This window comes from Ascaphus truei, chromosome 2 (assembly GCF_040206685.1).
Source record: "Ascaphus truei isolate aAscTru1 chromosome 2, aAscTru1.hap1, whole genome shotgun sequence".
Lineage (NCBI taxonomy): Eukaryota > Metazoa > Chordata > Amphibia > Anura > Ascaphidae > Ascaphus > Ascaphus truei.
In genome coordinates, this window is record NC_134484.1 from 49,108,048 (window position 1) to 49,132,495 (window position 24,448).

At 45.3% G+C, this 24,448-nt stretch overlaps 1 protein-coding gene across 1 annotated transcript in view; it reads left to right on the plus strand.

Moving 5' to 3' along the window:
- Positions 1-1,456: 1,456 nt before the first annotated feature.
- Positions 1,457-24,448, plus strand: part of EIF3H (eukaryotic translation initiation factor 3 subunit H) — a 130,389-nt gene continuing 107,397 nt past the window's right edge. The window contains exon 1 of the mRNA XM_075582403.1: positions 1,457-1,614. Coding sequence (XP_075438518.1) covers positions 1,519-1,614 — 96 coding nt within the window. The 5' untranslated portion in view covers positions 1,457-1,518. The remainder of the gene's footprint in view (positions 1,615-24,448) is intronic.

Below are 24,448 nucleotides of genomic sequence, written 5' to 3' on the forward strand. Positions count from 1 at the left end.
GTCTCTCTGTCCCTGATTCTTTGTCTCTCTCTCCCCATTCTCTGTCTCCCTCTCCCCTCCATTCTGTCTCTCTCTCTCCCTCCCCCTTTCTCTGTCTCTCCTCCATTTTCTGTCTCTTTCCCCCCCCCATTCTTTGTCTCTCTCTCCCCCCCCCACTCTGTGCCCCTCTTCCCATGCTGTGCCCCTCTCCTCATGCTGTGCCTCTCTCCCCACACTGTCTCTCCCCATCCTGTGCCTGTGCCTCTCTCTGTCTCTCCATGCTGTGCCGGTGCCTCTCTCTGTGTCTCTCTCCATGCTGTGCCTCTCCCCATGCTGTGCCTGTGTCTCTCTCTCTGCCTCTCCTCCTCATGCTGTGCTTGTGCCTCTCTCCCCCCTCCCCCCCCCCATTGTGTAAGTGTGTGTCTGTGTCCCCCATTCTGGACCATACCTGCATGGGTGGGGGAAGCCATCTTGCACCCTGGCAGCAGACACTGGAAGTTCTCACTGACACTTCCGGGTCTCACTGCTGGGGCTCCGCAGCTTAGTCCCGGCCCCTGCTCTCCTCCCTGCATTGTCTGCTCTCTGCTGCCCCCCCCCCCCGCTCTGATGGTCAAAAGCGGAAGAACCACAAAAAAACGGAACATTTTACAGCATGCAGGGCAGCCGGGCAGAGACTAAAAAACCGGGGCAGAGACTAAAAAACCGGGGCAGAGACTAAAAAACCGGGGCAGAGACTAAAAAACCGGGGCAGAGGTAAAAAAAACGGGACTGTCCTGGCTAAACCGGGACACCTGGTCACCCTAGTTATATGTTCAGTAAATATAAGTTAGTCATACCCGTGCGTGTGTAAATAAGTATTTATTTACTGACTGTATTGGTTCCTGCGAGGGGTTATTCTGCTGCGGTAGGATCCCTCCCAGGTGGAGGCGCTATAACCAGAGAGCACGCGATCACCCCAGGCTCCCAGTAGCGGAGGATTAGGCCTCCTGTACGCTAAACAGGTACCCAGCACGCGTAGTCCCCATAGTCACAGGGAAAGGGGGCTACAGCAAAAAAAAAAAAAGAAAGAAAAGCATTTCTAATAAATATCTATATTATCGCTGTGTTTTACATGCAGCACAAAACATCACAACGTGTCAATTATTTTCACAGGGGACACCCTTTGGTGAGAGCCTGGTTTACAAACACTGACATTCTTATGTATTGTAAATGATATGCTCTTCAACAGCCCAGTAACTGGCTGATCTTCAGCACTTCCTATGTGCGCCAATCTGAGGATTCTGTAGAGCTCAGGGTAGGAAAGTACATTGACTTGCTCATGTGCTGCCCCTTGTGTGAATTTAAGAAAACGCCAACATTTGTAAACATTTCCCATATGAATTTATGGGCAGGTGCCCACATGCAAGATGGCGTCTGTACATTCAGTGACGTAATGCGAACTTTTTTAAACCGGAAATTGCGCGGGTTTTCTCCCCCGGCTCTCTTTCGCTCGCTTCCTGTTTCCGACGCGCGTGTTCTCTCTCTCCTCTCGCAGCAGTGATGGCGTCTCGCAAAGAAGCCGCTGCCGGCACTGTTGCCACCGTAACCACCGCCAGCGCAGATACCGCCGTCAAGCAAGTGCAGATAGACGGGCTGGTGAGTGCGGGGGCCGGGAAGGGCTGGTGCGAGTGTACGTGAGAGGTAGACTGGGAGCTGTTATGGGTACATGTCTCCTGTCCTGCTGTATCAGTCTGTGATCCTGGACATGTGGATATATAAAAGTATACATACATACATACACACATACATACACACACACATACATACACACATACATACACACATACATACAGATACACATACATACACATACACACATACACACACACACACACACACACACACACACACACAAAGGAACACACTAAAAAGGTAAATTGAACTGTACTGGAAATATATAAATGACTGTATTTACATAATCAGCAAAAGAAGAGTGATAGAGAAACAGGAGAGGGAGTAGGGCCAATGATGGTTAAATATGAATCCATATGGGTGTGAAGTTGAAATGTAAAAAGACCAGGTGTTTTGTGGTTAAAAGCAAGAAGTCCTGTTTTGAGTGTGGGGGTAATGTTTGAGAATGGGGTGCAGCTGGGTGACCAAAATGATATAGGTATGAAGTAAATGAACTTGGCAACATATATTGTAACAGGAGGAGCCAAACAAAGCACAAGCAGTGCTCAGCCCTATTACGCTGGTTTAAACTTTTTTTTTTTTGGTTAAAGAACCCTATAATAAAATTGTGAACTTCTGCGGATTCTCAACAGTGTATAACAGCGTGTCTGCGCTCGGATGCATTGTAAGAAGCTACCTACCTTCTCTAATAGCGCGTCTGAGATCACATGCATTGTAAGGCCTCGGCCAGGCTCCCTGCTGGCGCGCTGAGGCGCAGGGAAAGCGGGTGCTTTCCCTGGCCTTGCGGTTGCTTACCGCACGCGCTGTCAGCGGGCGAGCCGGGGGCGGGCCAGTGACGTCACAGAGCTGGTTCTCCCTCATTGGGCGAACCGCTCACGTGACCGGCCTGTCGCGCCGGCAAGCGGGGGAATTTTAAATGCCCCTAAGACCTGCGCTTCCACGCGCTTGCGGAAGCACAGGTGAGCCCCTACTAAAGCCGCTATAATTGCGGCAGTAGGGGCTCAGTGCTGAGCGGGAGCGCACGTCAGCACGCTTCAGCAAGCAAGCGCTAAACATGGCCGAGGCCTAAGAGACGTCAACCCTCTCTAAGGCTGCGCTTATAGTGACCACGATGCGACGTCACATCAAAACAAATGCATTGCCGCTGTTGCATGTGCTTATAGTAAGCGCTACACGACGGCTTGGTCGCGATCGCTGGAAGTCATCTCTATTTGATTTTTCCAGCAACTGTAGCATGACGTCGCGTCACTATAATTGTAGCCTAATAGCACGTCTGAGTTAAGATGCATTGTAAGAAACCCCAACCCCCTCAAGTGATTGAAAATGGCAGGGTACTTTTTAAGGATGCCTGGGGAGCCCCTGTTGAAAACCACTGCTTTATTATGAGGATGTCTATTTGCCAGGCAATCTGCTCTATAACATGCCCCCTCTGGCATGTTAGGGCAAAGATTAGACCAAATAAGTCTTAGGTAAAATTCTGCCTGATAAAAAAGGCTTACCAAGACCTTTATTTATTCAGCTGCCAGTTAAATAAGGCTGATCAAGGGCCTTATTTACCTGTCTCACTGGGTAAGTAGCCTCTACCTTAATATACAAATATAGCCTTTATTATATATTCATCCAAATATTTAACACTTATCTTCAGCTCTCCAGTGATGCCCTGGTTCCCAAGATGCATAACAGTGTACTCACCCGTGTTCCCCCCATGGAAAACAGTACCTACATACAGGTGCGCCGACGAGTATTCTAAAACTTGCCTTGAAAAATCTGGGGCAATCACCAACAAGACACATGTACATGCTGGGTACATGCTGGGTACATGCTGGGTACCTGCTGGTTACATGGTGCAAACATTTCAGTGACATTTCTGCGGAGATTTATGGCCCATCGGATTAACACAGCAGGGGTCCCTCTCAGTCCCATTCAGTTTGAATGGGACTGCCGGGGACCCCCGCTGTTAATCCGATGGGCCCTTAGTCTGTCTGCAGAAATGTCACTGAAATGTTGCAGCATGTACCCAGCATGTACCTGTGTCTTGTTGGTGATTGCCCCAGATTTGTTTTAGAATACTCGTCGGCACTACATTACACATATATACAAACACACACAAACAAATATATTGATCCTCAAAGCAAACAATTTACTGTTAAACATTTTTTAAAGTGGAGTGTTTATTTTCATTACAAAACCAGAGTTTGACAAACCTGCAGGCCCTGTCCCTATGGTTATACTATTACAAGAATGCGCACTAGCAAAATTAGCTTGTATTAGAATAGCATCTGATAGTTCTTCCCTTGATCTGCAGCTGATTATGTCAGGATTGTTACTTAAAACAAAATAGAAGGAAAAGGCTTGACGCCACAATTTAACTGTACATATAACATTTTGTAGTCTGATCATAAGATAAAAAACCTTTCAGAGCAAGTCCCACGGAGACATTCAAAGTTTAAGAAATGCTTCTATGCATCATTTTATTTATATATCACCAGCCATGTACGCAGCGCTTTACATTACATGAATAGGTAAATAATGTACATTACAATGGAAAGAAGTACAACAGGTAAGTGACAACATAAGGCTAAAGGAGATCCTGCCCCAAAGATCTTACAATCTAAGGGCTGGGACCCGCTGCGCCCAGCGGCGTGGGCGGCTGCGTGAGCGTTCCCCACCAGCAGGGGAATCCTCCCGAGCCGGTCACAGTCCCCCCTCGCTGCTGTCTCACTACGCACTGTGACGCGTCAGGGGATGCAAGAAAATTGTGATCCCAAGCGGTGACACGTCACGTGGTGTGCTGATGAGCCAATCAGGGGCGGGAGCTGTCAGGAAGCAAGGTAGTGTGTGTGTGTGTGTGTGTGTGTTTTTTGCTGTTGCTTACCTTCCAGCAGCAGCTCCCTCCTGCAGCCCGAGCCCATGGAGGGAGGGGGGGGGGAGTAGCGGGTCCCTCCGCTCAAGCCATGCTCCCGCTCCGGATCCTGTTCCCTACAGACCGCATATTGCGTTCTGTGTCTGTCAGCGCCCCGCCTGTCTGCAGTGCGGGCGCGCTGACTGAGGGAGCGGGAAGCCCCGCTCCCTCAGTCAGCGCGCCTGCACAGCAGACAGGCGGGGCGCTGACAGACACAGACCGCGAAATGCGGTCTGTAGGGAGCCGGGGCTGCAGTGGGAGGGAGGGGCGTGGTTTAAGCGGAGGGGGCGTGGTTTAAGCGGAGGGACCCGCTAACCCCCCACCCCTCCACGGGCTCGGGCTCCCGGGCTGCAGGAGGGAGGTGCTGCGGGCTGCCCTACTCACACGCTGACACTCAGGCACAGACACACAGACAGGCACTCATGCACACACACACAGGCAGGCACTCACGCACTCAGACACACACATACACACAGACACACACAGACAGGCACTCACGCTGCTTTCCCTCCACACTCTCCTCCCCGCTCCCCGAAGCCTCCCCTCCTCCCGAAGCCTCCCCTCCTCATTGGCTCACAGCCACACCACGTGATGCATCGACGCTTGGGATTACAATTCTCTGAATCCCCTAACGGCTGACGCGTCACAGCGTGTAGTGAGCTGTGTCGTGAGGGGGGACTGGGACCGGCTCGGGTGGATTCCCCTGCTGGTGGGGAACGCTCGTGTGGCCGCCAGCGGGTCCCAGGCCTTAGTGTTATGTTGGGAGACTTACAGATGGAGTCTCTGGTTCTGTCCCTTCAGTCTAGCGCTCATCGCAGTTGAACCCAAGCCATACCATGCAGGTAGGGAGGCTTAATGGCCCATCAGATTAACACAGCGGGGGTCCCTGTGTTTGAGTGGGACTTGCGCTGGGTGAATCCTACCGGGCTGTACCTGTCTGTAAGAGATGCACAGTAAGAATAGACTGAAGCAGTCACTCTCCTTGCACGCCTCTAACGGGATCGCGGGGCTTTTATTTTAATAACATATTGTAGCAGGGGGTCTCCGAAACTTAACCGCATTGATTTCAGCCCTGGGAACCCCCTTCTTACTCCGGTTACATGCCCCGTTATGGGGTGCCAGTATCCCAGCCACGTTTATATTCTCCCACCTCACAGTCCATGTGATCGGGTGATTTAAACAAAGCAGGTGATACTGGCACCCCATAACGGTGCCTGTAACTCAGGAGCAGGGGCTCCCCGAGGCTGAAATAAATGTGTTTCAGCTCCGGAGACCCCCTTCTACAATTCTGTATTGTTAAAATAAAAGCAGCTTAATTACCTTAACGGCTAGCCGCTAAGACACTGGAGGGATTAAGGCAGACTACATGGTTAATTGGGGATAGAAGGGTGGTTGAAGGGGGTAGTTGCCCCAGGGTGGGTGGTTAGTCCTACTTGAAAGGTTGCGGGAGGGATAAACCCCTTCATTACCTTAGCGATCATAGCCATGTCGCCACCAGAAACAAATGGCTGACATCACATGGTACTCCAATCAATTGGATGCCACTGCAATTAGTTTACTTTGGTCCTTTTTATTAAAGTCTGTTATCCCAAATGACTGCTTTTTGCAGGCATGATGCTCTACTACTTAGAACATAAAACAAGGATTCCTACTAAATATTTCTGCAGTGTCCTCTGCAGATGGGATTTGGTATAATGGTACAGAGACAGTACTCAAGGGGAACAATGCTATACAGGAGGGCCCCAGGCATGCGGTGTGTTCCGTTCTAAGGGCCCGCCGCAATGCGAACATTTCTGGAAAGCGAACCGGCGATTTCCGGCGTATGCGAAACCTGGCAATTTCCCCCTTCTGCGCATGCACATACTCCGTTCGGCACGCGCAACCTTCGTTCTGCACATGCGCACCCTCGGCAACCGACGTTCTGCGCATTCGTGACCTCTGACTTCCCCGTTCGTCGCATGCGCAGACATGGTGATTCCCTTCTCGGTACAGCCGTATCAGCGGATCGCTGAGAAGCGGGGCCCTACTGTAGCTAATTGTCAAAATAATCGCTAGAAAATAAATGCTTGAACTACCAGGAAAATTCCCATCTCCATAACTAAACTGCACAGAAAAAATAGAAGGTAGCAGCACCCCAGACAATATTACCGCAAGCACATTTATTACTGGCATTTTTACATGCCAACTATTTCTTTCACACGGCTGGTCTTCCTCAGGGAAACACCTTACACTTGAATGGAACATTGGAAGTGTTTAATTTAGAAGGTATTTGTAACGTCTGATAACCTCACACACGTATTGTCATCAGTCCTCTTCGAGCGTTCGTTCTCTTTGGCACTGTTGATTTTCGGTATGGGTCGTTTGGCCGCGACCAAAACGCCGCTGCCGGGACACTGGCCGCAGAGCAGTTTGCTGCTGTACATTTTGCTGCGATGTCAGGTCTGCCTCGTCCACCTGCTTGCTCTGACAACTGCATGTCCAGACCACCCGCTGCGACAACCATGTGTAAGTGTCCTGTGCGGGACCGCTACACTGCCTAGACAGGCCGCTCCGACGCGCCATCTTTAATGCTCCCGCACAGGCCATTTAAATATGCAGTTGCCTGAGTGTACGGTACGGATAGGCAGTTGACGGAGCGGGAAGTCAGGCGAGGCAGATCTGACTTGGCGGGTGGATGCGGGAGCTCGTCCGTAACGCCGGCGGCCAAACGTTCTAGACCAATTGTTTGTAGGGTATTTGAGAAACTTCTTATTACGGTATTGGTTCTGGGCAGGATGCATTCTCTCATGGTTGAAGGGGCATTTCCTCTTGCCCGTTTTCTTGTTTTAATAGATCCAGCCATTTTATACCTTTTTTTATGGCAATGCAATTCTCTAAGCTGCCTATCGATCTGTTGTCCTGTGATCGATCGGCGAAGATCCTCCTAGCCACGGCACGTAATATAGATTCCAACTGCCAAAATGTAAGAGGTGTGGCTTCCTAGGTGGTTGCTATAGCAACCTAAGAAAGCCGAAAACATGAAAAATCATTAACCGGGCATAAAGAGTGAAAATGTTTCAAACAAAAAGGCAGTAAGTTTTATCTTAATACTACACAACTAATTTATTAAAAAAAAAAATATATACAAAGGATTTTGAATGAAATGCTTTTGCTTTAACACTTTTGTAGTGCCGAAGGGTCGTGTCACTTCCCACGGACCCTACGGCACTTCCACATCTCTGTAGAACGACCACGTGGTGCTGTTTCGGTTCTGCCTGTCAGGCTTGTCTGTGATGTGGTGGGGGGTGGGAACCTGCCCCTTCAGTGCAGTACTCCGGAGCGCAGATCGAGCGAGGGGTAATGACATACAGTGCATATCATAAGGGCACCTGGGGTGGCACTTTTATTGACGTACACCGTACGTAAGAATTTCAATTGGACGAAGAAATGATACATTCACACCTTTAAATGATGCGGGTCTTGAAAAACTCCATTAGTGTATATTTCACATTGACTTTAGATGGCATTGCAAAGAATCCAGTTTATATTGTAGTAGCAATGGACCTGTTGTTTGCTTGTGACTGTTCATGAGAAATTGATGTGCTTTCTTTAACTAATATGGTAAATTACTTGGTGACTAAACAAAAAATCTTTTAGTACCTTCAAATACTTACAAAATGAAATTTGCTTATTAGGCTTCAGATTGTCCCATTCTCTGCCCTGCTCTTTACCCATTGCTGATGAGTGTAGGGTAATTTTACAGAAGGCTGAGGTGGACAACATTTTACATTCCTATCAAGTTACCAATAGTAGTGCCGTTACTGCTGTTCAGTGGGCATTAGATGGCAATAACCTGATACTTTATTGCTTTTCTTCAAGCGCTCTGTGGTCAGCAGTTTGCTCCTTTATTTAATAACATAATAATTGTATAACTACTCTCTGGTTGCTGCCACTAAAAAGAAAAAAATAATGTTGCCTTGTCCTTTTGGTAGAGCTCTTTTCCCTCTGAAGCGCCTACTTGTGATGTTATTTAGCATGCACAAAGCTTTCTTCTTCCAGAAAAAGATTCTACCCTGACTAGTAAAATTAATAGCGTTGGTCCAGCACAACTGAGCAATAACAGCTAGAGTTCCTATTTCGGTAATAAAGATGCCTGAGCACATATTTATGGCTGGTGATATTGACTGTGTGTAACGCTGTATCGGGGGGGAAGGAGAGGGGGGTCAGTTTTCTTGTGTGTTTTTAGTACGGTTGTAAATAGTGATGCTTTCCTCATCACTTTAATATACAACATCTTTGGTTTAATGCCATCTGCTACAGAAAGTCATTATAAAGTGCATTACTTCCCTAGTCATAACGTAGATAACTTGGGTACAATTACTAGGTCCTTTTTTTTTTATATATACCTTTTTTTTAAATTACTAGAAATAAGCAATGGGATAAGAAAGGGCTTTCAAAGTTAGGAGACATGCAGAAAGGTGGAAGAGTTAAGTCATTCATGGGAATAAGAGAGGAATACAATATCCCAACCACACAAATATTCCAATACATACAATTGGCCCACTATATCTCCTCAATTCAACCAAGTGACACTTGGAACAGACCTCTCACCAACTTTGAGAGCCTGTTCCAAAGAGGTCAATATAATAAAGGGACGATTGCCCAACTCTATCAGACACTATGGAAACAATATGAAGGCCAAACAAGCAAAAATATCCTAGACTGAGAACACAATATAGGAAACCCACTAGAGGAAGAGGACTGGGCAGAAATCCACGAAGGGATAGCTAAAGCCTCCCGCTGCCCACTGATTAGAGAAACACACCTGAAAGTCCTACACAGGTGGTACTACACACCAGCTCGCCTCCATTCCTTTTTTCCGCTAACCTCCCTTATGTGCTGGCGCAATTGCGGTCATATAGGTACATTTAAACATATATGGTGGTCCTGCCCCAAAACAATTCTATTCTGGGGAAGAATTAGACGTCTAATAGAAGGGGTAACGGGTGGAGCTATCATGGGATATAGAAACAGTGCTTTTGCTAAAACCGAACGAGGGGCTCGAGAGAAAATTAGACTTCTTGAGAACACAGATCCTCTCCGCAGCCAAAACTCTAATCGCAAAACACTGGAAACAGAACGACCCCCTCCCCCCCCCCCCCGATCACTGAGGTAATGCACAAGATAAATTATATAATGACAATGGAGAGACTTACAAGTCTAATACACGACAGATACAGCACCTTCTTGACAACATGGGACCCCTGGGAACACCTATATATGGAAGAACCCAATAGGAACCATAAAATAGAAAGGAAACTAGAAACAACTACTAATGGCTAGGTAGGCCTAGACCTAGCAAAGGATGCAACAAGTGTTATGGAATGTTTGCTTCCTGCGTGAAGCCAGTGATGGATGCTACCCTACTGCCCTGCCCCCTCCTACCCCACAACCCTTTTATTTTCTGTACCCCCCCTTCATTTCCCTCCCCCTTTTTATGTTATCCTGTTTCCTGAAAAATAAAAAAATATATGTTGAAAAAAAGAAAATAATTTTTTTTTTACTAGAAATGTGCATTTCCAACTTTTAGAGATGTATCTGAATTCCAAGTGCAATGAACTTATTACCACGACATAGAGCAGGGGAGCACAACCTTTTTGAGCTGCACCCCCCTTTCGCTAACAGAACATAATATATTTAATATGACCAGTCAGGCACAATGAAATACCTAAAAATCTAAAAGGCTATAACAACCCTTCCCATGAAGTGAAAGATGGGATCTAACCAGCAAGAAAACAGAGGATTCCTCCTGTTTCCTGCCAAATAGCTGCCACAGTCACGAGACCGCATTGTGCAGGAGGGGCCGTTAGCCCTTGGGCACCATGATCCCTCTGACACTCAAAGGGTTAACCTTGCACTTTAACCTTTGACGGCCCCAGGACTTGGTCACTACATCAAGGGGCCCGTCCGGCACGGTGGGGGCCCCGTGACATAGAGACTACATTATCCTCAGAGGGCCTGTTTTTTTTTTCCTGCTTAGATTGTGTCCCCCACTCTATTGGAACACAGGACTCTATCTACTCAGTAAGAAAACGGAAGCCATCTCTTCCTCTTCTGTTTCCCGGAAAATGGCCACTGCTGTCACATGAGCGTACTGTTCCAAAGGTGCCATGGCACTCAGGAACCAGGGAAGTTGCAGCTTTCAGAGAACTGAAGTATGAAATATGGGGTCGCCACTTACGCATCACGTGAAAGCTCTTTGGAGCCGAAGTGCCGGGTGATACAACACGGTTCGGCACTGATGGGGTTAATTAAAAACCAATGCATAAAAAAAGAAACATTTAATTCTTCTAAAATCTCACTTGCAACCCAAGTGGATGCCCTTTTTAAGCAGCAGTATTAGTAGTATTATTGTTTATTTGTGAAGCACCAAAATATTCAACAGCGAGGTACAGAGGGTTACAGAGGTATATTACGTAAACAGAATGACATAACGAATAAGGACAGACCAGCGCAAACAGATACAGAAGGTAATGAGGGCCCTGCTCGAGAGAGTACGTTGGATTAAAACGGTACAAAACGTTTTTGGGGAAAGGAATGGAAAAAATAAAAGTGAATGTATTTTTTATGCCCGTTCTCGTTACAAATGTGTAATTTTGTGAGGAGAAAGCTGAAGTATTTGAAAATATGAATGTTTACCTCAACACGTAAAGAATTATGTGAAGCCTCCTTAAATGTGTAATCCATCTACAGGTTAAAACAATTGGCCCTAATATGGTTTTTGGACTATACTTTGTTTTTAATCTGTTTATCGTCCTTTGAAAAAGCCAGATAAACACAAAAACTTTATTGAATGCTGCAAACATGTTTTTTTTTTTTTTTTGGGGGGGGGTGGGGAGGGTTAACGTTATAAAAGTGTTTAAAAGGAGCACTGTCCCTGTGATCCTTTTGTGACTGAAAATTAAATAAAAGGCAGAAGATGATTATAAACAATATGAATTGAGACTCGGTAATTGTCTTAAACATTTTAGTCATGCCATTTAGAAATTGTGTTAACTAGCTGATATACCCGGCGTTGCCCGTGATGTAAATCCGTAATTGGTATTATTATTTATAAATAGTTGAAAAGAAACATGGAAGAAAATGTAATACGATATTGTTGTTTAAAAATGGTTTATTGTAAACACACCACAGTACAAAGTATATTTTGGTGACATAAGTGATGTAAAAATGTGAGGTGTGTGTCCCGCTAGGGTGTGAGTGGGTGTGAGGCATCGGGTGGGTGTTCAGTACGGGTGGCAGGTGGGTAGTGGAGTGCTGGCTGTGGATGGGAGTCCCGCTAGGGTGTGAGCGGGTGTCTGGTCAGTGATGTCGGTGCGTAGGGGTGTGAGTGTGGCGGGTGGGTGTGAGGCGGGAGGCGCCGGGTGGGTGGTGAGTTGGTGCGATGGCTAGTCAGTGATGTCGGTGCGTAGGGGCAGGAGGCGGCGGGTGTGTGTCGAGTGTGGCGGGTGGGTGAGAGGCGGCAGGTGTCTGTTGAGTGAGGGCGGCGGCTGTGGGGCGCAGAGGTGTGAGGCGGCGGGTGGCGGGAGGGCGGTGGGCGAGTGGGCGGCGAGTGGGTGAAAGGCAGAGGCGGGAGTGCGGCGGGGGGGTGAAAGGCAGAGGCGGGAGGTTGCGGGAGGGGGGTGAAAGGCAAAGGCGGGAGGGGGGTGAAAGGCAGGGGCGGGAGGGGGGTGAAAGGCAGGGGCGGGAGGGGGGTGAAAGGCAGGGGCGGGGTGGGGAAGGCAGGGGGAGGCAGGAGGCAAGGGGGGTGTCACTGTGTGTGTGTCATTGTTTCTGTCCCTGTGTGTGTCCCTGTGTCTGTCCCTGTGTGTGTCCCTGTGTCTGTCCCTGTCTCCCTGTGTCTGTCTCCCTGTGTCTGTCTCCCTGTGTCTGTCTCCCTGTGTCTGTCTCCCTGTGTCTGTCTCCCTGTGTCTGTCTCCCTGTGTCTGTCTCCCTGTGTCTGTCTCCCTGTGTCTGTCTCCCTGTGTCTGTCTCCCTGTGTCTGTCTCCCTGTGTCTGTCTCCCTGTGTCTGTCTCCCTGTGTCTGTCTCCCTGTGTCTGTCTCCCTGTGTCTGTCTCCCTGTGTGTGTCTCCCTGTGTGTGTCTCCCTGTGTGTGTCTCCCTGTGTGTGTCTCCCTGTGTGTGTGTCACTGTGTGTGTCGGGGGGGGAGGCGGACGGGGGGGGGGTCAAAAAGGGGGACGGGGGGGTCAAAAACTGAGCTGGGGGGGGTCAAATACCCCCCCACCCCCCTTCAGCAGTAGCAATTCCTCACCTCAGGCAGCAGCAGTAGTGTGGCCAGGGGTTGGGGACCCCTGGGTTAGAGCGCACCGGCCAATGAGAGCCGTGGGGGGGCGAGCAATCCGGAGGGGTGAGACGTGTGTGTATATACTGTTAGACCACACCGGCCAATGAGGTGTGCGGGGGCGGGGGGGCCAAGGGAGCCATCTCATTGGCTTGAGGCGGAGTGACGGGCCAAAGGTCCAATGTGATTGCCCCTAGACACAGGGACATACAATGGTTTCAAAAATATAGATATAGAATAGAATAAGCAGGGGTGACCAACTTTCTTCTTTTTTTTTTTTTCTCTCTTTCAGGTGTGCTAATTATTTGGCACAAATATTTTGCGGGCCGCTGCCCTCCAGCACCCCACAATGGCTAAACCTAAACTAAACGCCAAAACTAAGGATAATACAAACATTAGCATAGTAAATATTTTTTTTTGAGAATAAACTTGAATTTAAAATGTCTCAATGTGATCTCTGAACTTGCGTTTCAGTTAGCAGTTTCTCAATATGAGGATTGATTTTAGCACAGTGCTGTACTGTAGTAGTACATGTTTTCCTTCCCAAGCTGTGCACTATTATTACTGGTGAGAAATCCTTTACACCTGGTCATTGTGATGTTTTGCTGTTGCCCAGGGTGGCCCAGCAGCATTTTCTTTTGAAGTAACCCAGAAAAAGATATTTGAAAGAGTTAAAAATTGTCTTAAACTAAATGACTTAAAACATGCAAATAAATGTTATACTTCACTGAGTTGCAAGTAAGTCCTGTTGTTTTTGAATCGGTGGCCAGTTAGATAACTTAAAAAGCATGTTTTTTAAATTTATTTTTAATCTGTTCATGTCCGTAGCAACCGTTTACGTCCAATAAATTGTATTGTATTAACCACCAATAATAATTTTGTGGTCCCTCAGTAAGGGATTCTAACAGGACAAAAGGTGATCTTTGCGGTGTTCCAGTGAGAATACACTCGTTTGTCTAGTTACCAAAACATTATGACAAATTAAAATCGATTAAAGTACCAACAGAACAATGTAATCCAGTTATAAATACATTGGCTATGCAGCAAATCAAACTCTAATTTGACAAAATGGATAAAAAGACCAAAGATTGAGAGGAATAACATAGGGAATGCTGGCAGAAAATGCATACAATAAAGTATATTCCACAAGCTAAATGTTATATACCGTATTGGCCTGAATATAGTGCTGTTTATTTCCTAAAAATGTCCTTGTAAAAACTGTACTTGTATTATGCGTAGCCTAACACCTTTTATTTTTCACTTAGAAGACCTTCAAAACGTTAGGGTCGTATTATGTGCGAGGCCGTACTAGATTTGGGCCAATATGGTAATTTTACTGTTGACTTGGATCCTAATGAGACCAAAACAAAAACACGTGTCATCAACACCATTTTTATTTAATATAGTTTATGCCGCAGGGAGCAGCTATAACTGCAAACTGCACTGCAGTCTCCGATTCTAAGCTCGAACAAGCAGCGCCCTCGTACCATTTGTATCGGTTTTCTCTGGTTTGTCACTATTTGGTCATCCTATTTTATGAAATTGATATCACTATTTGATATCTTTCTCACCCCCATTGTAGTGCCCTGTGCAATATGTTGGTGCTTGCTAAATAAAATATAATAAATAAGAAATATGCATGTACATATATTTATATACATTTCTTATCCCTATGTTATTCCTCTCAATCTTTGGTCTTTTTATCCATTTTGTCAAATTAGAGTTTGATTTGCTGCATAGCCAATGTATTTATAACTGGATTACATTGTTCTGTTGGTACTTTAATCGATTTTAATTTGTCATAATGTTTTGGTAACTAGACAAACGAGTGTATTCTCACTGGAACACCGCAAAGATCACCTTTTGTCCTGTTAGAATCCCTTACTGAGGGACCACAAAATTATTATTGGTGGTTAATACAACATTTCAATAGCACAGTGCTGTACTGTAGTAGTACATGTTTTCCTTCCCAAGCTGTGCACTATTATTACTGGTGAGAAATCCTTTACACCTGGTCATTGTGATGTTTTGCTGTTGCCCAGGGTGGCCCAGCAGCATTTTCTTTTGAAGTAACCCAGAAAAAGATATTTGAAAGAGTTAAAAATTGTCTTAAACTAAATGACTTAAAACATGCAAATAAATGTTATACTTCACTGAGTTGCAAGTAAGTCCTGTTGTTTTTGAATTGGTGGCCAGTTAGATAACTTAAAAAGCATGTTTTTTAAATTTATTTTTAATCTGTTCATGTCCGTAGCAACCGTTTACGTCCAATAAATTGAGTGACCTAAAAAAAGAAGCTATTTGAGGAAAGAAGCACATGATAATTTAAACAAAATTCAATGGCAGAATGTGCAAACACATCACCTGCTGACAATGGTAGTACAGTATTTAGATTATTGTGCACATACACTGGTAGTATGGAGACGAGAATAGAATGACATTATTACATGCACTGATACAGGAAGCAAAAATGGATTTGCTCCAAAGTTTGGTGACCTGGTTTACGTTTATTATCCAGTGCTTATGGTTGTCAAATGAAATTCTATAATGTGCAAAAGAAGAGCCTGGGAGGTGGAATCTAAGTTTGCCAGTAAATAGTTTTTGTTGGAAGTGGAGTAGCTTTGCCTTATTTTGCACCTTGCTACTAAATAATCAAACCCACTTTTACCTCGCTCTATGGCAACCTTGTCAATACAAATCTACCATGAAGAAATGCTTGACTGTGAGCCGTCTAGGAAGCAAAATGGATTGTCTGAATGTGTAATTGTGTCTGTAAGGCCTTGCTATTAATATTAGTTCCTGTAATGAGACAGTTGGGTTCTATAGCTTATTGTTCTCCTGCAGGGTAGTTATGCATGCCTGCTTGCTAAATAGGTTGATGAATTTAGTAGGATTTTAAACTCTTGGTGTTACTGTTTTGGGAGCAAGGGAACGCTGTCTGAGCAAGATGAAGAACATGCATTTTAAGTTAAAGACAGATACTCCCTCCATGACTTGCCAAGGTGTCTGAGCGATGGGACACAGTTACAGAGGCGAGTAAAAATGAATTGAGCCTTTTGTCCTCTGACAACTCTTGGGAGCAGGATGAGGACAAAGTGTCCAGCAGATAAATTGCATGCTTTCCCTGGTGAGGAACAGATATCTGAAGAGCAGCACTGCGACTTGTAATCTCCTCACTGCTAAAAGGGCCAACAGCTCATAGCGCTGCAAACACATTTAGCAATAAAAATAACTGTAGGTGTAACATGGAAAAAAAAATCTGTACTTCTAATACTGTACAGATGTATACTGATTGTACCAGTCTTAACTGCTCTTTGCTTTTTCTTATTTTAAAATGGCAATATATACTATTCTTCAATCATTTGTTAATTTATTTTACACGTTTGAACCTTGATGCCCTTGTGGAGGTCTGCATGGTTTGTATACTAAGGCAGATATTGCCTTCCTCCGCTCCCCAAAAAGAACCTTATTTTTATGCCTGTAGTCGGTGGAATTACCACACATGGCGCAGGAAGACTGTAGTTATTGACATGGAATGTGCTCTGTTACTTTCTTCCAGGCTATTTATATAGTATTTCCAGCCTAAATTGTATTTATTTCATACTCAAATTTAGTAGCATAAATTGAATTATTAAACAGAAAACGGCACCATTGTACACTAATTTACTGCTGCAAAAGAAACTGCAATCAATTCTGCTAGTCTGGTTTACAAAAATTCTGTAACCTACAACAAAAAGATTGCAATAAATAAATAATTTTAATATCTTTTAGCCAAAATGTGTAACTGAGGAAGCACCTTTAAATTAACACTGTAACCCACGAACCCCGTTGTCATCTCAAAGTAGTATGTATTGTACATTTACTTATCATTTACTTATCATTTAAGAGTCTCAGAACAAAACTGACTGGACTTAACATGCTGCAATTTTAAACCACTGATTCTGGCAGTCTGATTTATTGTTTTTTTCTTCATCCCTAAGTACTATCTTCTATATGCTAATATATTGTATGTATGTATCTATACGTGTCTTTATATGGCGCCATTAGTGTACATAGCGTTTCACAGCAGTAATACATGTGACAATCGTATCAATAATAAATAGTACAAATAACAGATCATGGGGAATAAGTGCTTCAGACATAAAAGTAACATTGTAGAAGGGGAGTCGCTGCTCCGAAGAGCTTACAATCTAATTGGTGGGGAGAACGTACAGAGACAGTAGGAGGGCATTCAGGTAAGTGCGGCTGCAGGGGGCCAAGCTTTATGTATCATGTATAGTATTAGCCACGGTGCTACTCATGCTTCTTCAAGCAAGTGTGTCTTAAGGTGGGTCAGCTAGGGGGCCGAAATCTATAATTAGTTATACGGTTGCAGTAATGTGTTTTTGGACTTGGTTCCTAATGGTACCCACACATAAAGGTCCGTTTCCCAGGATATCCGTGCACAGCTTTAACAGCCTTACGGCCAATGGGGGTGGAGTAAATGCAGAATGTAAATATATGTGGAATATCTTGAAACGGTTGCTTGTATGTCTGGCTATGTAGTTATATTTGTTATTCCTTAGCCTTGTATTGCAGTTTTCAGCATAATTTCCCAACTAGTATATACTGCTTTCAAAGTGCTTGAAGAAAAGTATAGTGTATGTTCGGGATCTTGTTTATTAACAGGGGTTCTTTGTAAATATATAGGATATTTTAAAAATAGTTAGACAAACAGACATGACGAAACTTGGATTGCTTCTACGTCCTCTCAGGCAGCCATTAATAATGGGATAGCACTTCCTCACAGCTGGTAGGGCCAGCACTTTTTGTGGCCACTATATGATGGGGCCGTTATCCACCTTAGGTCAGTTATTCATGTCCTATCTCTACTGAAAGGACGTCAGACATGTTCCCTGCCTGTTAATTTTTTTCATGGATATTTTTTCTGAGGGGTTTGTTGATGCTGCCTTAAACCGCGTATGAGGTGATTTCCCTACCACTTCCCCAGCTTACCTCAAGAACGGCCACTTTCATGCTGCCATGGTAATGCTATTGCCAGCTGCACACAGCCCTGTTTCAGCACTTCTAGGCATCTGCCCCCCCCCCCCAGGCCGTGGGACTTGCATATCTGTGAACCTGATGTCATAGTCATGCCCATAAACACGCCCCCACGTCGAGTCTACCTTGTCCAGAAAACTCTCCCACTAAACACGGGTGACGTCAAGCACGCACACGCCTCTGCGCTGTCTTCGACTGCATGGACGCAGCCTTATTGTTAGAAAGCTACTAGCATGTCTGTTCCTTCTACTGCAACAGGGGACTAGAAAACTGAGTAGCATCAGCAGGAGGCTCAAGTTGTCAAGCCTAGATAGAAAGACCGTTTCTAAGGCTAAATATTGTGCAGAGTGCAATGCCAAACTTTGTTACATACTGCCAAAATATTTTGCACAGATTGCATTGATGTCGATGGAAGAAAATTCTACTCTGTTAATGATCTTCATTGACTGGATGAAAACTTCTCTATTAATAAGGCACCGTTTCAGGGTTCTTTAAAAAGACCCAAGTCAGAGTTCATTTGATTTGCATCCTTAAGCCGTGATTGTACCAGCAAACGTGCACGCTGTTGCCCGGAGATGCGCAGCGCCAAAACAAATAGTATGCATCCTCGCAAAGCGCTTATACCTACCACGACTGTCGCGCTGCTTGCTACTGCAATGCGGGCGACAGTTGAAGCGTTTTCCAAATTTGTTTTCTGGTTGCAACGGCCACGTTACGTGACACAGCCGTCCAAAGAACAGACCTTAGCCTTGTCTCCCCCGCAGTCGCGCGTGCAGAAGAATGTGCTTGTGCACATGTCGCTCTGCAACGTCGCAAATGTGACATCACAGATGCGCGCATTGCAGTGTGCTGGTGTAATCAAGCCCTTATAATTTAGTTGATTCAGAACAGGCAAGTGTCTCAGCATGAGGATTCCTCATCGGAGCAGGAAGCGACCCAAGAGGATGCGGGTTACTTTAAGATGGAGGCTATAGACAAGCTCAATAATGAGATTAACCATGAATATTGAGCACACGAGAAGAGCTGGGAGTTCTGGACCAGTCCTTTTTTTGGCTCTAAAATATCAGCTAGAACTTTTCCTGTTCACAGTTCTATTAATGACATCGTGAAGACTGGATAGTCATCACTGGATAAAAAACCAGCAGCGACTAGAAAATTCATGAAGATGTACCCCTTCAGTAAAGAACTGTAGTACCTGGGTAACACAGCCACAGGGGGACACAGTCGCCACCCAAGGTGGGTAAGGATTATCTTCCTTTAAAAATCCTATGGATAGAACAATCAAGCGTGTTTTACGCAAATGATTCTGAATGCCCCTGAAACCAGCAACAGCCTGAATCACAGCCTGAATCACAAAAACAGTCAATTTGGATATCCAATCTGGAAGATGGGATTGAAGCAGGAACATCAAGACAAACTCTTAAAGAAACTTTGTGTGACGCTTCCATGAACGTCATCAGGCAAGCAGCTAGATTCTCCACATATATCATAGCTGTGAGAAGAGCACTATGACTTAAAACCTGGGTGGCGGACGCCTTGTCCAAGGCTAGTGTATTTACCTTATGGAGGTGCTTATCTCTCATAAGGGTACCACTGAATAATATTTCCAAGATGGCTGGAGGAAGAAATCCATTTTTACCCCAGCAGAGGTGGTTATGGCTTTTGTCATTTGTTGGGCCTCCAAGGTGAGATTTACAGAACAAGACCCCTGAAGGGGACTGCCCCAGTCAAGGATACAATGCTAGTTGGGGGCAGACTGGTGGGATATCAGGACCACTGGATCCAAACAGACTCATGGGTTCAACAGATTATAGCCCATGGGTATTCCTTTGAGTTCCTAGAAATGCTAGTAGATTGGTTCAAGGAATTGGGTCTCTCAAACAATCCAGAGAAGAACCTGGCCTCAAAACAAACAGGTGGTTAACGATCTGATAGCCAATATGGCAATTAAACTAGTTATGCCTTCAGAGAGGCAAGGTTTTTTTATTCAATCCTGTTTCTATTCTGGAAAGCATCAGGAAAAAATGGAGCAATTCTGAATCTAAACGAGATCAATGCCTTTCTCAACATCAGGCACTTAAAGATGTCATCTTTGAGGCAGTCATAACAGTAGTGGAAAGTGGAGCATTTCTAGCTTCGATAGACTTAAAAAATGCTTATCTCGATATTCCAATAAAAGAATTGTCTTGTGGGTTCCTGAGAATTGTCTAAATAGCCGTCACTACCAGTTTACGGCACTTCCCTTTGCACTGGCCAGAGCACCCAGGACCTGCACCAAGGTCATGGCAGTGATTGCTGCATTGCGGCAAAGAGGAGTTTTTACATTCCCGTGCTTTGACTACTGGTTGATCAATGTCGAGTCAGAACAAGTGACCAAGAATCATGTGTGCAAAGTGCATGCAGTCTTTGATCTGCTATCTAAAGGGACGCAAGCTTGCGCCAGCTCAGGTCCATCAATTTTTAGGAGTCCTAGACCACACAAGGAAAAATCTAGTGTCACTTTCTACCTCCAAGGTCCACAAAATTGATGGCGATCCTATTTGTTCAGAAACCTCGGAAGACCACCAAGGGCATAATTCATGCACATAATAGAACTTTTAAATTCTGTCACAGTGCTTTGGTCCACTTTTCACTTAAGACCACTTCAAATAAACTTCCTCTGTTGTGGGGGACAACTAAATCTGACTCTAACATTCAGGCTACTGTTACCAAGCACAAAGCTCAGCCTACAATAGTGAACCTCAGCAACTTACAAGGGCAAGTTTTTGATACCTCTGGTCTGGATAGTATTGAACAGAGATATAAACCTCATGTTGGGGCACAGTTGTCAAGATCAGGTGATCCAAAGTCTCTGGTCGCATCAAAGAAGTCGCCAATCAATGTATTGGAAGTTTGTGCTATTTTCCATGATTCAAGGTCTTCAGGCCTTGTTGAGTGATTCCCCGTTAAGCATCCTATCCGACAACCTCACTGCAGTAGCGTATATAAACTGACAAGGAGTCGGTTCTTTCAGAATTCTAAACGAGGCAGAGAGATTCCATGCATCTCTGCAGCCTTCATTTCTGGAGTCGGAAATTACAAAGCCAACTTTCTCAGCAGACATTACATTCACCCAGGAGAATGGGACCTAGACCAGAACATTTTCGAGCAGTTAGTCCAACAATGGAATCAACCACAGGTTGACCTCATAGCATTAACTGTCAACAAAGTACAGATGTATGCATCAAGATTACATGATCCGAAGGCCATAGCCAAGGATGCTTTCTCGATCACTTGGGATTTCCATCTCATTTTCTCCTCATTACCTCTCCAAGGTGTAATAAACAAAATAAACGGGGTTCAGGTTCTTTTATCAGCCCGTATAGGCAGAAAGACATGTTTGCTGACTTAAAGAACTTGTCTGTACATGAGTTGTGGGTTCTTCCGACTGTCCTTACATTGACTCTGGGTCCACTTTGCTTCCCCAATCTTCAATTGTTCAAATTGACTGCGTGGAAAGACGTCATTAAAGAGCACAGTTTCTACAATGAAGTTATATCATACACTTGCATTCCAGAAAGCTAGTGGCTTCTATTTATTTAATGTTTTACCAGGAAGTAATACATTGAGTACCCTCTCGTTTTCAAGTATGTCCTGGGCATAGAGTTAAAATGACAAATACATGGTACAAATACAGTTAAATAAGTGAACAGGGTATACATTATATACAAGACATAGCATGCACCGTTATAAATGTCCTGCAAATGCAGTAATAGATTCTGTTTGTCAGTTATGAGAGGGAAAGCCCTTTCAGATGGAAGTCCCTAATATACTGGACTTCCTTCACAAAGGATAATAGCAGGGTTTAAAATAAGCATCTCTTAGGGTCCAATTATCTGCATTCTATCACACAGATTACTTCTCTCTCTAATCCTACAGACTGCAAAGTGTGCGCTAGTCCAAGAGAACTGAGTAATGTCCCAACGTAGTCTCTAGGATTAGATTTACCTTTTAGGATCCCTGTTCCTTCATGGGATTTGAACCTGGTGCTACAACAACTCGCTTCCTTGGTTGAAGCGATTCACAAGCTCCCTATGAGATTAGTCACAATTAAAGCAGTTTGTCTAACGTCAATTACTACAGCACATAGGGCCGATTTTTGAATTGCCACCCATAGGTACTTACCTTTTTGCCGCCCTGGACTCCTCTTGCAGCATCCCGACGTCACATGACAATGCGTTTCCATGACAATGGGATGCCATTTGACGTTGCAGAAGGTGTAGGGCGACCCTGCAGGAGGAGGTTAAAGACCTTTACAGAGGCCCCACGCTTTCACCCGACAATCAGTTTAATTGTTGTGAGGAAGAGTGTGGGGCCTGTAACTGCACCATCCCCCCAAAAAATTTCTACCATCCTGGGCCTAGTAGGCCTATGCATAAATACAGCAGGATGATGGGATGTTAAGGGGGAGGTTAGTAGAGGTTAACACCTTGTTTGCTTACTATTACCATGTGGATGTTAACTCAGTGGATGAGAAATTTGGTAGAAGAGGGCTTCAAGCAATTTTTCAAACTGTGGAAATTACTCCCTCCCTATAGTCTTAAGATGGCTCTGGTATATCCCATTAGTATTTGGCTGCTATAGATGACATAGAAGAAAGAAGCTGTAAATGTTTGCTCTCACCTGTTCAAGACTTCAAAAGACTTGTTCAAAAAATAAAAAATAAATATTTAAAAAGAAAAAAAAAACGGCCATTTGCATCATCTTTTGCGCTCTAAATTCAATCAGAATAACCATGTATGTCTAAAATAACCAACATTTCTATAACTGCTCATCCTCCGTTTCTTAACGTACAGAGATAATGCTGTCTACAAAGGAATGTTGCTTGTTACCAACTATTTTTTTTTTGCCACACGCAATATTAATCATTGTCACGTACTTCATTGTGTTCCTTCAATAATTATCTATTTATGAAAAATGTATTTTTCAATGCCTTTTTTTTTTTTAATGTCAACCCTGATCATTAAATGTTTGTGTTTTCTGCTGTGTTTTTATCGCAACTATAAATCCCTAGCCATTAATCAAAGCAAATATTGTACGTTCTGTGCTGTATCTTGGGCTTTTTGTAACTTAGGCCTCGGCCATGTTTAGCGCTTGCTGGCGGAAGCGTGCTGACGCGCGCTCTTGCTCAGCACTGAGCCCCTATAGCCGCAATTAGAGCGGCTTTAGTAGGGGCCCGCCTACGCTTCCGCAAGCGCGCGGAAGCGCAGGTCTTAGGGGAATTTAAAATTCCCCCGCTTGCCGGCGCGACAGGCCGGTCACGTGAGCGGTTCGCCCAATGAGGGTGAACCAGCTCCGTGACGTCACTGGCCCGCCCCCGGCCAGTGACGCGCCCGCCCCTTGACGGCCCGCTGACAGCGCGTGCGATAAGCAACCGCAAGGCCAGGGAAAGCACCCGCTTTCCCTGCGCCTCAGCACGCCAGCAGGGATCCTGGCCGAGGCCTTAGGATAGAAATTCAGGTTTCAAAGCTTCTCAAAGTTACGTCTTGTATAAAACAAACCATAAGGCCTTGTGGCTGCGCGCGCTATGGTGTGGGCAGCGCGAACAGATTACGGCCCTCTATGGGCCGGCCCCAGTCAATGCGAGCGCGCGTGCATGCAGAAAGCGCGATGCGCAACCACCTTTGCCAAAAGACAAGAATTTAGTCTCTTGGCACGGCAGCCAGGGCCGCCAACAGAAATCGTGGGGTCCAGAACAAACATTTTAAGCAGGGTTCTCTCCCCCCCGTGTCGGCAGTATTGCGAGCTGCCCCCCACCCCCATTTAACACCTCACGAGCCCCCTCTTCCCATGTATTTTTCTCCCTTCCGTCTCACTCTCGCGCCTCGCACGTATATCTCTCCCCTGCGTCTCACTCTGAATCACTCTTTTTCTCACTCACCCCCTCTCTCCCTCCGTCAATTACCCATGCTCACTCATTCCCTCCCCCTCACACAATTCCCCCCACAGGATATATACAAAAAACTTCCCACCCCAATGCAAAAAACTTCCACCCCCAATGCAAAAAACTTCCACCCCCAATGCAAAAAACTTCCACCCCCAATGCAAAAAACTTCCACCCCCAATGCAAAAAACTTCCACCCCCAATGCAAAAAACTTCCACCCCCAATGCAAAAAACTTCCACCCCCAATGCAAAAAACTTCCACCCCCAATGCAAAAAACTTCCACCCCCAATGCAAAAAACTTCCACCCCCAATGCAAAAAACTTCCACCCCCAATGCAAAAAACTTCCACCCCCAATGCAAAAAACTTCCACCCCCAATGCAAAAAACTTCCACCCCAATGCAAAAAACTTCCACCCCCAATGCAAAAAACTTCCCACCCCCAATGCAAAAAAACTTCCCACCCCAATGCAAAAAACTTCCACCCCCAATGCAAAAAACTTCCCACCCCCAATGCAAAAAACTTCCCACGCCCAAATACATACAAAAAAAATCACCCCCCAAATATATACAATCTCCCCCACCCCCCCCAAATGCATACAAAAAACATACC